Below are 13,290 nucleotides of genomic sequence, written 5' to 3'. Positions count from 1 at the left end.
GCCTGATGCTTTTCCAGAATTTAGCCAATGGCCCCAGCACTGCCTGGTCCTGACAAAGCCTCAACCATATCACGTCAGATGCCAGTCAAGGTCAAGGTGCTGCGGTCTCACAGCCAGGAAATCTGTACTTATGCTGTCAGCACCCCTCAGACCCAGGAACTTGTATTTTTTAATCCAAGCACATGAATCCCGTGTTTTAGGGAATGTGTCACATGCTATTACAGCTTAACTGCACTGTTATGGGATTGGGGAATCTGACAACTTCCCACATGTCTGTGGAGGCCACTGATTTTCTGTGCTTTGCTAACAGACCAAGAGTTCCCCCAAAGTGAACATAATTGCTTGTTTCACATTTATGAAACTTCTATGATATGTTAAATGTTTCCCAGGAGACGCTAAAAGACACCAAACTTGCAACTTAAAAAAAAAATCAAGACCAAATCACGGCCTATTTGAGAAGCCGAAAAGACAGTCCCTCTGGTGCGGCTAAAATGAAGGAAACGAGAGACCTGCTGAAGCCCTTCCTGGGACTCCCCTGGTATTGGGGTCTAGGATATCCCCTTCTAGCTGGAAGCCCATGGGACCAGAGGCTGGCTGGTTCTCAAGCAACTCTGTAGATTGCCATCAGGGGAAATTCAATTCGTGCAAAGAGAATGCTTTTCTTTGGAAAAATCCCTGGGATGGAAATCCGATATTTAAAATTTTATCCAGCTAAGTGTGCTTCTCTTGATTTCCTTCTTAAAAATGGAAGCTCTTTCAGGCCTGGGCTTGTGAAGAAAATAAATGAGCCATTGCAGAAATAGGAGGTATGCAGCAAAATAAGGGCTCTTTAAAAATATTTTATTCTATTTTTTTGTCCTTATACACACCTACATAGAAAGACCATATCAGATGGCCTTTTTCATCCCCCTTCTTGCACTTCGGTACCTCCCAGCCCACAACCCACGTCAACACCTAGATTTTTGTTCATGCTTATATGATCCTGCTATTAGTTTTAACGCATGACACTAAGAAAAAGGTTGTCATGTTTGACCTTTTCACAAGCAGTGTAGGTTGGTATCCATTTCCTTCTATTTTCTCTAGCAGTAGATGTTTTAGCTAATTCAATTTTTTGCCAGCGGATTGGGCATAAATTCATATCTCCTTATTATTTTAATTTGCACTCCTCTGTCTACTGCTGCATTTTACCATCTTTTAAATATGTTTTCTGGCCACTACGATTTGCTCTTTTGTGAACCGGCTATTTATATCCTTGGCCCATTTTTCTATTGAGTTGTTTTTAAAAATTTAAGGGCTCTTTGCATATTAAATAATTTGTATATTTATCATGTTTCCCAGATCTATTTTTTTCCTTTGTTTATAGTCTTTGCTGCTCATATGATAGTTTTTAAAATATATAGTGAAATATGTCTAACTTTTCTCTTATAATTTCTGGGTTTCCATAATTATACAAATATATTTCTATCTTGACTCTTTCATTGAGTATCCATCTATTTGCATTTAGTTATTTAGATCTAAACTCCCCCAAAGGATTTGTGTGTATATGTGTTACAGCAGTTAATGTGATGATGATAATCCCTGTTTTTATCTGGCGTTGAGGCTTACAGCCATCTTGATGCTTCAGAAGATAGTCCTGAATCCAGAAATACACTGGCAGCCCTGAGCATCACCCTTAGAACAATCGATATATTATTGTTTTTAGATGGAAGTTGCTGATTTACAAACTTGGTTAACTTGTTTTTTTCCTTGCAACTTTGAATTCTGCCTTAAGTTCTGCCAATAATAGCTGTGAAAGGAAGAGAAGTACAGGGCACGGTGAAGGGAACCCACAAGAGAATAACAGGTGACCCTGGACAGCAGACGGAAGAAAACCCAGCAGACCAGGCCTGCCCATGCAGCAGACAGACCCCACGCAAACCCATGAACAGCGCAGCCTTATGACAGGACTGAGGGTTGCGTCAATCAACTTTAACTAGTTCTATTCCACCTGATTTGTTTAAAACAATGGGGGATAAAACATGAAATCCACCTTAGAAAGATTTCCATCTGAGATGGTCAGAGTTAAATGCCTCAGTTGTCTGGAAAAATACCTCACTCAAAACACCTCTCTGAAAGTGCTGGACAATAGGGGCTGGTATGTGGGGACGGATGAAGAGGCTCTGGGTCTGAGACAGAGAGCCCTGTGTGTCCCGCCAAGATCCCAGGTGTGCCATCACCAGAGAAGAGAAGGGCAGGCCTGCTCTTGCCAACTAGCCCAGCAGGTCCAGGCAGACTGCGGGCACCAGATAAACAGTAACCTGTGCCCGCCCCAAGGCCTAGCCTCCCCAGAAAGAGAACCCACAAACAGTCTCCGTGAGAGTGGGCCCTCTGCCCTTTTCCCAGGGGACCCCCAGGTGTGACCTTATATTGTCATAGCCCAAGAATCCCACTGCTGATTGGACAGGGATCTAAAATGGAGTGGCTATCTCCAGCTTCTGGGATGGAGGCGGGAAGCAGGTCAGCACAGGCCCAAGTGAGTGTGAGGTCAGGTGTTTCCTGACTCTGCTTAGACGTTCTGAGAACTTAAAACAGCCACCCTGGTCTGCTGTGAGGATACATATCCTCTGGCCAGAGAGGAGATGGTGTAGAGGAGACAAGCCAGGTGCGGTGCCCAGCAGAGCTGGTGCGGGGAGCCACGGCGGCAGCTCCTACCACTGAGCGCGTGCTTCCCAGCAGCTCTGCAAGGCTCTCAAGGACCCTGCAAGGCAGGTTCCAGCATCATCTCCTCTCCAGTGCCAGCACTGAGGGAGAGCTTGGGGAGGTCAAGCAGCTTGCCCACAGCCACACCAACTCGACCCCGGCTCCCCAGTTCCAGTGATTTGAACCATGTGCTGTAGCCTTTGCAGAGAGTAGTGTGTTGTTTAGGGGTACGCAGGAAAGGGGTTTGGAGCTGGGCATTCCTACTGCTCGTTGCTGAGGCAATTGCAATGCTGATGTGCTCGGTGAGGCAGGACCTTCCTGTGGAGACACCGCCACTCTCCGCACAGGCTCCTTCTCACTCCCCCAGGGAGAGCCGGGCTGTGCCAACGCTGTGGAGAGGTGCAGAGGCAGTGTGAAATTGGGTTCCCGCAAGGCCCTGGAACAGAGTCCCTGGAAGTTTTGTTCCTGGGGTCGAGCCATTGTGAAAGTTGCAGTCAGCTTTAACCATTTGCCCTAAATGCTTGTGCAGAAGGACAACCACCAACCCACATACCACCTCCCAACACATGCACACACACTGCACACGCACAAACATGCAAATGCACCCACACGTGCACACACGGCTGCTGCACGAGGCAGTCCCATGAATAGTGACTCTCCCCTTCCTGTCCTTGGGGACTCATCCAGCTCTCCTTGGAGAGGTTTTCATCCTTCCTGTAACATCTGCAGAGTCTTCAATCCTCTTTCATGAAGGAGGCCCCTTCTCCTCCAGGGCCACAGACCTCACTAGGAAGAGCTGAATTTCCATGAGGGGATGACCTGAGAGAGGGCAGGAGTGGGGGTGAGTCCTGAGGAGAAGGGTCCACCTCCAGCGCTCGGTCAAAGGGCTCAAGTCCTCCCGCAAGCTGGCCTGCTCGTCTCCTCCCCGCTGCACGTCCTCCCTTTTCTCTCCTGGCCTTGCCTTTCAGCTGCAGCTCTCCCCAGCCTCCAGCACTTCCCTGGTGTCCCTCACATGGCCAGGGCTGGATGTGGTGCATTCTTCCCTTCTCTCATGGATCTGCCTGGGTTTGCTTCTCAAGTGGCTCCAGGGGGCTCAGTGACAGGGCCTGCAGCAAGTGGCCACCCCATTTCCAACCTCAGGATGGATGGTAGCCCTTGCTGCCTTTATCACACAGGGAGCCCAGGAGGGGATGCAGCCTGCGAATATTTGTTTGCTAGAAAGACACCCACGGCACTTAGGCATTGCTGGGTTTCTGCCATCTCCTCCACAGAGCCAGGCAAGCTCTGCACCCCGGCTGCTGTGGATTAAACCAGCAGAGCAACCAGGGGTCTCCATCCAGTTGGCCTAGGTTTGGCAGCAAACACCATGTTGTCCCCATTTCCTAGCCCCTTGACTGTGTCAAGTCCCCCCTCAGTGTGGGTCACTCACGAATGACCATCCCTGGAGCTGACCCACAGGGGAGGGGACAGCATGCCCCCCTCGGAGGCTGGGCCAGTGCCGCTGACTGCTGGCTCACTGAGGCAGGAGGCTGGGCGGGAAGGATTCAGGAAATGATTTCAGAGTTTGTTCATGCTCTGAAAAGAGAAAGCGCTACATCAGAGAGGAAAGAGGACCTAAATGGCAGACTGAGGATGGAGAAGCCTCACCCAGAAGTCACGGACTTCTGGAAATGCCACTTCTTCATCCAGAAGATGAGCGTCACACAAAGGACGATCATCTCCTGTCCCACAACGAGACTCACTGGAGGCTGTTTCTAAATAGAAGCCTCCGCTCCGTATAGAGCAGTGCCCAGCAGAGCAGACGTTCAAAAGCCAGCAGTACTCAGAGCCTTGGCCTGTTGGACTTAAGCCAAACCTCGAGGTGGACAAGTTTAAGTTTTCAGTTCAATCAGGAAAGGTATAACAAAATGTAGAGTGAATTCCTCCTGCAAGTATGTATTTTCTTGAGTGTTGATTTACAGCAAACAAGAACCAGCTTGTCATTGAACGTGAGACTTACCATAGCATAAAAACACCTATTGGTTCTGCACTTTCTACGGTGATCCTACGTACTCGGATTAGATAAGGCGGACGTATTATCCTAGTTTATAGATGAAGATATTGAGACACAAGTTTCCACATCTGTGATAGAACTGGAACCAGGAGCTCAGGTCTCCTGATGTTGTTTGCAAAGTATTATCTCATACCAAGGAAAGATAATAAAAAAATAATTATTAAGCATTTGAATTTTAATCACAGGTCCTGCTAATAAGATGAGAAGAAAAAGAAATATCAAATATAGATTTATATCTTCAAATATTCCTTAAAAAAAAAAAATTAAGGTGCTGGATTGAATCTAGTTATTAAAAGTTCCACCCTTCCTGTGCCTCTTACCAGGCAGAATGCTTCCCTGTCCTGGCCTCCCGTCTGGACTGACATCTCCACCCAAAACTGGTTGTCAGTTTCATTGAGAAATTGATTGCTCAATATTTATTGAGGTCTCTGTACTATTCCACCACGAAGATGAGATGGCAGCCCTTTTTCAAAATGTCTTTATAAAAGGAGTTAGACAATTGGAACATTTTTCTTTGAGTCTCTCTCTCCCTCTGTGTACCCTCAGCGTTGGGGGTGGTGTGGGGTGGAGGTTCCTTGCTGAGGGGTGGGGAACATTTGTTTGGCTGCCCTTTAGGGAAGGAGAGAATACCTGGTCTTTTAAATCAGCTCAACCAAGAGAGGTGGAATTTATAAAATTTCTCAGGAGGAGAGTGAAGGAGTTTGTTCTTTATATGCAGATGGAGTAGGGGAGGGAATAGGAGTCTATGAAGACCAGAGAGGACTTGCTAGAGGAAGTCATCATGTGGATTCCAAGGCAAATGTCACCTCACAAGTGAGGGTCCCACCACTGGAAGGACTTGGGGATGATTTTCCAAGGGAGGAGCTCTGGATCTAAACCCTGCTGCTCCAGGCAGTGGGCAGGGATTGTTTCCTTCCAGCAAAAAGATCTGGATGGAGGGCCCTGGGAGGTCCCCAGATGGGTTGCTGATGCTTAGTAAAACCATGAAGTGAGTCAAGTTTGCGTGGCGGGCACCCCGTTCTGCAGCTTCCTGCCCCTCAGTGTCTTCTGGGCTGGACTGCACTGGCCATGTGGGCGTATACACCCACAGCAAGACTTCAAGCTCAGTTGCTCTACTCCCTGTGAATGCAACACCTGCTGCTCCCCTCCCAGGATGCCTGCACAGAGGACCTTGGACTTAGCAATGGAATGGAATTGTAGGAATCACTGAGTTAGAGGAGGAGTATTCAGGGGGAACAAAAAGGCTTTCTCTCACCTCTGAAAGCACACATCTCATGTTCATTTAATAGACACTTCTCACCACCAGCTGTGGTTCTGAAGCAACCCCAGCCCCTTGCTCTCTGGAAGCTACAGGCAGCGAGCCCCGTCTTCTATCTCCGGACCTGCTGCTGCCTGGATTGGGAGGCTGATGAAGCCCACAGCCACACCCAGGCAGACTTGATGCTACCACCCACCCCTCTTCCACCAGCTCCACTCTCAGAGCAAGAGCTGGGCTGTAGCCCCCAGATACCCAATAGCCTTCCATGGCTTTGGGGCCTGCCTGGCCCCTGGGAAGTCTTCACTACCCCTGGCTCCTCCCCAGCCTCAGTCTCTGTAAAGCTAGGGGAGTGTGGTCAGGGTCTCTGTGAGAATCAGCTGCAGAGGAAACCGTTCCCTGGGCAGCATGCTCCTGGAGTGGGGGTTCTGCCATCCTGCCATCCCATCTCACCCCCATGCCGGGTTCCCAGGGACTCTCCCCGTGGCCCTCCCACTCCCATTCCTGCATTTCTTGCTGCAGCTGGTCTGTCCCTCCCTGGGAGGAGGATCTCGCCTGAGGACGCGTGGAGGGTGGAGAGCCCTCCTCCTCCCTTTGCTCCAATTGCAGAAAAGGACGGGTTTCCCTGCCACTCTGCCCTCCCCAGACGCTGCTCAGATCCTGGACCTTGAGCCCTAGGAGCAGCAGGTGAACAGCTGTTGGCATAAGTTCAGAAGCTACGCAGGTGTAGGGACACAGGCATGGCCGAAGAGCTGTCTGAGGAGCAGGTGGCTGAGTTCAAGGTGGCCTTCTCCACGTTTGACAAGAACGGGGATGGTACCATAAACACACAGGAGCTGGGGACGGTGATGGAGACCCTGGGCATGAAGCTCTCAGAGGCCGAGCTGCAGGTGATCATCTCCCAGGTAGATACAGACCACGATGGTGCCATCAGCTTCCAGGAGTTCCTGGCAGCGATAACCAAGAGGACAAAGGCCTGGGGCAGCAGCGAGGAAGGCCTGCGGGCCGCCTTCCGCGTCTTTGACCTTGACGGTGACGGCCACATCACCGTGGATGAGCTCAAGCAGGCCATGGCTGAGATGGGGGAGCAGCTGCAGCAGGAGGAGCTGGATGCCATGATCCGTGGGGCTGACACCGACCAGGACGGGCGCGTGAACTACGAGGAGTTCGTGCGCATCATCACCCAGAAGTGAGGCCCGCGTCCAAGCCCTGGTGCTTCCTGCAGGATGCTGCCCCTGCGGCCCCTGCTTTAGTGGTGGGAAAGTCTGGGTTGGTGGATGGGAAATGACCTTGCCGGTGAGGGAGGCTTTGCTCGGCTGGGCCTGATGCCGGCCACCACTGGGGCTGCTCTGAGCCCCCTGCATCCACCGAGACCTGGGCAGCAGTCCCTCCCTTCTCTCCGCTGTGGACGGGGCGCCCCCTGCTCACAGGGCTGCTGTGGGGATCCCTAAGTGCCCAGGAGATGGTCTAAATAAAAGGGGTGTGCAGTCCAGCTGTGTGCTCGGCGTCTGATTGTGAGTGAGAAGCCCCAGGGCCCCGGCATGCACTTGGGGATCGTTGGCGCCTGGCCCCTCTCACCTGGTCAGAAGAGGGGATAGACCCCAGCTCCACCTCTCACCTCCCCTCTTGCCTGAGGAAGAGGAAGGGTGGGTGGTGGTCCTGGGGTGGGTGAGGACACGCGGGCTTTGGGTCCAGGCTCTGTCTGAGCTGCTGGGTGAGGACCCCAGCCCGGGGCCAGAGGCGGGTGAGCGAGGCCCATCAGCCCCTGCGCCCAGCCCGCTGCTCTTCAACCTCAAGTTTTAAAGACAAGCGTGTGTGCGTGTATGTGTGTGTGTGTGCGTGTGTGCGTGTGTGTATGTGTGCGTGTGTGTGTATGTGTGCGTGTGTGTGTATGTGTGCGTGTGTGTATGTGTGCGTGTGTGTGTGTATGTGTGTGTGTGTGTGCGTGTGTGTGTGCACGAGGGCATCTTGTAAGGTTCACGGAAAGATTCATATTACCTTTCAGTTCTAATTTTCAATGAACTTTTTCAAGTTCCTTCGTGTGTGTGTGTGTGTGCATCTGTGTACGTACATGTGTGTCTGTACGTGTGTCTGTCTGTATGTATATGTGTATATGTGTGTTTTTGTGTAGGTGTGCATCTTTGTATGTGTGCTTGTGGGTGTCCGTGTCTGTGTGTCTGTGTATGTGTTTGTGTGTAGGTGTGTGTCTGCGTGTGTATGTGCACGTTCCTGTGTGTGCCTTGTGTATATGTGTGTACATATGTGTATGTATGTGTGTGTGCATGTGTCCTTTATTTGAGATACAGGAACTTCTAGATTTTTTAAAAAATAAAAGTGTGGCCCTGGAGATGACTTATTACTATTTCTGAGTGCCAGTGGAAGTGGCCAAGTCCCTGGTGCTGGGTTGCTGGGCTGGGCCCAGGGAGGGGGGTGTCGGCCGGGCAGGTGCGGGGAGAGCTCCGGAGGGGTGTTTCCGCGGCCGAGGGCAGGTCACCGCGGGGACACCGAGTTCTGGGAGCCAGGCCAAGGCTGGGCTGCGGGTCTGGACTCGGGAGCTCCCGGGCTCCCGTGTCCCGGTTCTCGGGGACTGTGGGATGCGGGTGCTCGTTCCGCAGAGGGGGGAAACTGAGGCGCGGGCGGTTAAGGGAGCAGCCGGGGGCGGCGGTCAGACCCGCGTCTTCCCCGCGGCTTCTGTCCCGCGTGAAAGGGGGTGAAGTTCTGGCTCAGACGCAGGCGGGCCCGGCTGCCACAGCCACCCGCGGGGGACGCGCAGCTGCCGCCAGCCCCGAGTGGGTATTTTATTTTCCCCCCAGTGGACACTGCCAGGGGGTCCCCCAGACCCTGTCCCCGGAGCCCCGCCCAGTCCCCTCCCTTGGGCTCTGGGGACACAGCGGGTGGGGAGGGGGACGGGGGGGGGGGGGAAGGGGAGATGAGGAAACCGACCAGGCAGCCCGAGGGACCCGAAATCCCGGGGGGGGGGGGGGGAGCGGCAGGTGGAGGGAGGGGAGGGGGTTCCCTCTAGAAAGTCCCTTCTCCTTCCTGTCCCCGTGTCCCCGTCCCCCGTGCTTGGAGGGCCACGGGTCTCAGCAATGCCCAGCTGGTCCAAATGGAAGTTTTCCAGGGTCTGTGTGGAGAAATAAATAAAATTAGAAAAACAAAGGCTTCGTATTCAATTTTTTAAATTCTGAGACTGTGCTCTTGGTTCTACTTTCAGTGTTGGGTGTCCTTTCTTGTAGGAAGCTACCATGATAGCAGATGACAGGCTTTTTTCACTTTACGTTCTTACTCTGCGAAATGGAGAGCCCCACGGGGACCCCAAATTTGTTTCAAAATGTTACTGGTCCATGAAGTCCAAATATCCGAGAACCACTGCTTGAATCTGAGGAGCACAAAATTGATTTTTTTCTTTGGAAAAATACCTTCCCGCCCCCCAGAGATGGAAGAAGTAGGTGGCTCATATATGGGAATAAAAGCCACCAAACTCAGGATTGCGGAAGCACGTGCACGGCCTTAGGTGATTCCTTCATGTTTTATTTCTTGAGCTGATGGATGGTTACAAGATTGTTCACTGTATATTTTTGTATGTCTAGATATTTTATGCTAAAACTACTACATGTACATCATGGAAGATTAGAGATTATGGAGGGTTCATAGAAGAGCAGGACCCTCGCCCATGAGGCCACACCTAAAGAACCCATGCTAGCACTTTTGCTAGACATGCCTGCTATGAAAAGGCTAATTGTCTCTCCAAAGTGGACTCCACAATCTGTTGGTTGACTTGGGAGGAAAGGCTTGGGTTCTCCACTTAACCTGTGGGACGCTGGATCGTTCCCATGCCTACATTGGCAGGAGAACAGAAGTAAAGACATTTTCTACCGCAGGGTCACTGACAATAGGGTCAACATGCCCTTCCAGATTTGTCATGTTAACATTGAGGCTCTCTTTGTCATGGTGGACGAAGGACTAAACCCTTGAGAAGAGAACAAACTGGCACAGAAGTCCATGGGTTCCAGAGGGGACGGCCTTTGGCCCTCAGAAGCCCCCCTTCCCCATCCCATGCTGCCATCTCTGGTAGATGTGGGGAGCATCTGTTGGGTCTTCTATCCCATCAGACTCTACCTAGCAATTTAGAAAAAGAACGGGTCCAATGTTTAAGGGAACACCTGAGAATGTGAGAGACAGTAGCTAAGCTTTTGATTTGCTGCTGGTGATCTGTTAGAAGACTGCGCCCCAGAGACCTCCACGTGGGTGCCTGGAGACCTGTCTGGCTCCCCCCAGAGGCATCTGCATGGACCCCTGGAGACCTCTGTGTGGATGTCAGATGGGTTCTCTTCCCTGGGGAGCAATGTCAGCAGCTCAGCTGTGGTTGAGGGCCCAGAGGCATGGGGTGGCCAGCTGGCTCTGTTTGCCTGGGACTTGGGGGTTTCTGGGATGCTGGGACAGTGGCGGGCAGACAGGATGAGCTAGCCACCCCAGGTGGAGACTGGGAGTGAAGTCAGAGTTCTGGTAACCTGGCCAGAAACCAAAACACGGGCTCTGGAGAGTGGCCGGAGTCAGGGCCCAGAAGGCCTTGGTCTGACTGACTCTTCTCCAGAGACCTTTAATGGGCAGGAGGATTGGTGGGGTGGGAAAGGTGAAGGGGTGAGAATCCCCTTCAGTCCTGCATCCTTTCTGGTCCCTGGGGCCTTGGCTGCAGGGAAGGTCGCCCTCTCACCCTGAGCAGTCCATGCATGCCTAGCGTGTTTACCTCACCCTAGGTACCTGGGGAGCTAGGTAACCAGGTAGGTGTCTGAGTCTTTCTTTCCCACTGGACCCAAACCAGGAGCCCCTCAGGGCCTGCAGTGCATTTTCTTAACTGTTCTGCCCCTGGGTATAGCACAGTGCACAGAGAAGGTGTTTAGTAAACAGGTGTTACCTGTACTCAGGTAACGTGAGTTGGAGGAGAGAAGCCCTTCTGCTCTCCCCCCAGCCTGAGCTCAGCTGTGCATCTGGGTATGGGGGGCTGAGGTCACTGTGCTCGCAGGCAGGAGGGAGCATCGCGCAAGCACACACCCCACAGGGGGCTTCGCCTCCTCCTGGTGGGCTCGACCTTTCTAAGAAGGGGAGGTAGGACCTGCTTGCCCACTGTCACGGATGTGCTGAGCTTCCCGAAGCACCACGGGCACCCACAGTGGAGGTGGCTCCCACTGGACGCTTGGGACCTCCCTCCTGCCTGGGTGTCTGCCGCTCTGCCTCCCTCCCCTCGCCTTCCTGGGAGCCGGTGACCGCCAGCCCCCAGCTCGCCCTCTTCCCGGGCGGTCCGGCCATGCCGGCATCTGAGCTTCTTATCTCTGAATCAGGCAGCACAGATGCTGTGGCACTATCTGGGCAGGCACGGGGAGCAGGGCCAGCCTGCGGGTTTCTCTCTGTGGCTCCCTGCCCAGGTTGTGCTAGAGCATGGGAGGCAGCAGCCACATGTGGAGAGAGAAACTCATTCAGGCCCACTCCATGAGCTCTGAAGGTGCCCCTGGCTCCAATGTCTTGGTTCCATCTCCCAGTGAGACCTAAGTGCCTCTGACCACGACAGGGGGTGCTCACCTCCTCAGCTGATCCCCCAAACAGCTGCTAGTGCCTGAGGAGAGCTGGCCTTGCTTGCAGGGAGGCCGTGGTGGGGGCACTGCAGGCAGCAGGGGTTCGGGTGGGGGAAGCAAAGGGGAAAGGCGGCCCCTCCAGTCTTCAGTGCAGGCCCAGGCCCTCCTTCCAGGCTTTGTCAGGGACTGAGGGAGCATCTTGGGCAGCTGCCCCCAGGTGGGGGGGGCATCCCCCACAGGGAGTGAGGGGTGGGGGTATCCCCCTGGTCCAGTCAGGCTTTGAGGCCCTGTGAGTGGGGAGTCAGGACTTCTGGGTTCCAGGACTGAAGTTTGGGGCTTGCTCTGCTGGGTGGTTCAGGTCTGCCACCTCCCCTCTCTGTGCTGGGTCATGCTTTCTGTGATGTGGGGAGACAACGAGAGAGTCAGGTTCCTGGGAAGGAAAGCATCTCATGTTGATCATCAGGAAAGGACTTAGTAATCACCAGTCTGAGGCTCTCATTTTGTATCTGGGAGGACTAAAGCCCACAGAGGGAATGGACATGTCCATAGTTGCACAGCATTTAGCACCAGGCCCGAGCTTTTCTTAGCTCTTCTTAGCAGGCAGTGCAAGCTTGTACCCTGCTGTTCTCAGTATTCCCAGGACAGAAGATGGTGTGTGTGTGTGGGGTGGTGGTGGTGGGTACTGCAGAGGCAGCCAGTGGGCCTTCCCAGGCTCAGGAAACAGAGAAGAGGGGAGTCAGGAAGAATGTAGACCCCAGCCCCGACTTGCCTGAATGGTCCCCCTGAAGCAATTCGACCGGGGGTGTCATCAATTCCCAAGGATCCTAGTGAGAGTTATGCACTATTTTCTCCTTCAAATAGAAATACTTTTACTTATTTTTCTGATTATGAAAGTTATACATACTCATTGGAAAAGAAGTCAGTAGAATAAGCTAAGTGAAAGAGATCAGAATATGGCATCCCAAAATTTGCCACTTTGGCTTAAGGATTGTTTTGAGTAATTAGGAAATAGCAGACACAGGAGGGATTCTCTGCCCTCCCTGCATGTCAGGAGGGGGAGGACAACCCTTAGTCCCTTTAAACGCCAGAGACACTCCTATAACTGGAAATGGCACAGCAAGCCTCATTAAAACAGCCCTTATCTTCCATTAGCTTCTCCCATGTAGTCACCTTCCCACAATTTGCTGCCCCCAGAAGCCCAAACCCCCTTTCCTCTGCCTCGTCACTGTCAACAATTTATTGCCCTTTGTTAAAACGGTATATGTGCCCTCAAGCTCTAACCACTTTGGGTTTTCACTTCTTTTCTGTGAATCTCCTGTATTCATGTGAAATAAATCTTTTCTCCTGTTTATCTGTCTTTTTGTCTGTTTAATTCACAGATTTCCTCACTGGAGCTGAGAGTTAGTTTTTTTCTCTCCTGTATAAGCATAGACAGCAAGATAAAATGGAGACAGTGGAAACCTCACATAATTTTCTACTCAAAAATCACGTGTAAATATTTTGAACCATGCCCTGCTTTTTTTCCTATCCATTCCTATACATCTATTCATATGTGCTTTTTTCTTCCCAGAAATGGTATCCTACAGATGGCTCTGTAACCTGTTTTTTCCTATTTAACGTTATGTTGTAGACACCTTTCCCTGTAAAAGTAATAGAGATCCACATCTTTGATTTTAGTGGCTGCTTAAAATCCCACAAAGTGTTTGTGTCTCACCTGTGGCCTTCAGAATGAG

General features: G+C 51.9%; 1 protein-coding gene across 1 annotated transcript; it reads left to right on the top strand.

Annotated features, from left to right (window-relative positions):
* The first annotated feature begins 6,630 nt into the window (after positions 1-6,630).
* On the top strand, positions 6,631-7,479 carry CALML5 (calmodulin like 5). Its single transcript, XM_063100161.1, has one exon. It carries the CDS (start codon positions 6,728-6,730, stop codon positions 7,178-7,180), a length of 453 nt encoding a protein of 150 aa, XP_062956231.1. The 5' UTR covers positions 6,631-6,727; the 3' UTR covers positions 7,181-7,479.
* The last annotated feature ends 5,811 nt before the right edge of the window (positions 7,480-13,290 follow it).

This window comes from Cynocephalus volans, chromosome 6, assembly GCF_027409185.1.
Source record: "Cynocephalus volans isolate mCynVol1 chromosome 6, mCynVol1.pri, whole genome shotgun sequence".
Taxonomy (NCBI): Eukaryota; Metazoa; Chordata; class Mammalia; order Dermoptera; family Cynocephalidae; genus Cynocephalus; species Cynocephalus volans.
This window is presented reverse-complemented; position numbering and strand designations above follow the sequence as displayed.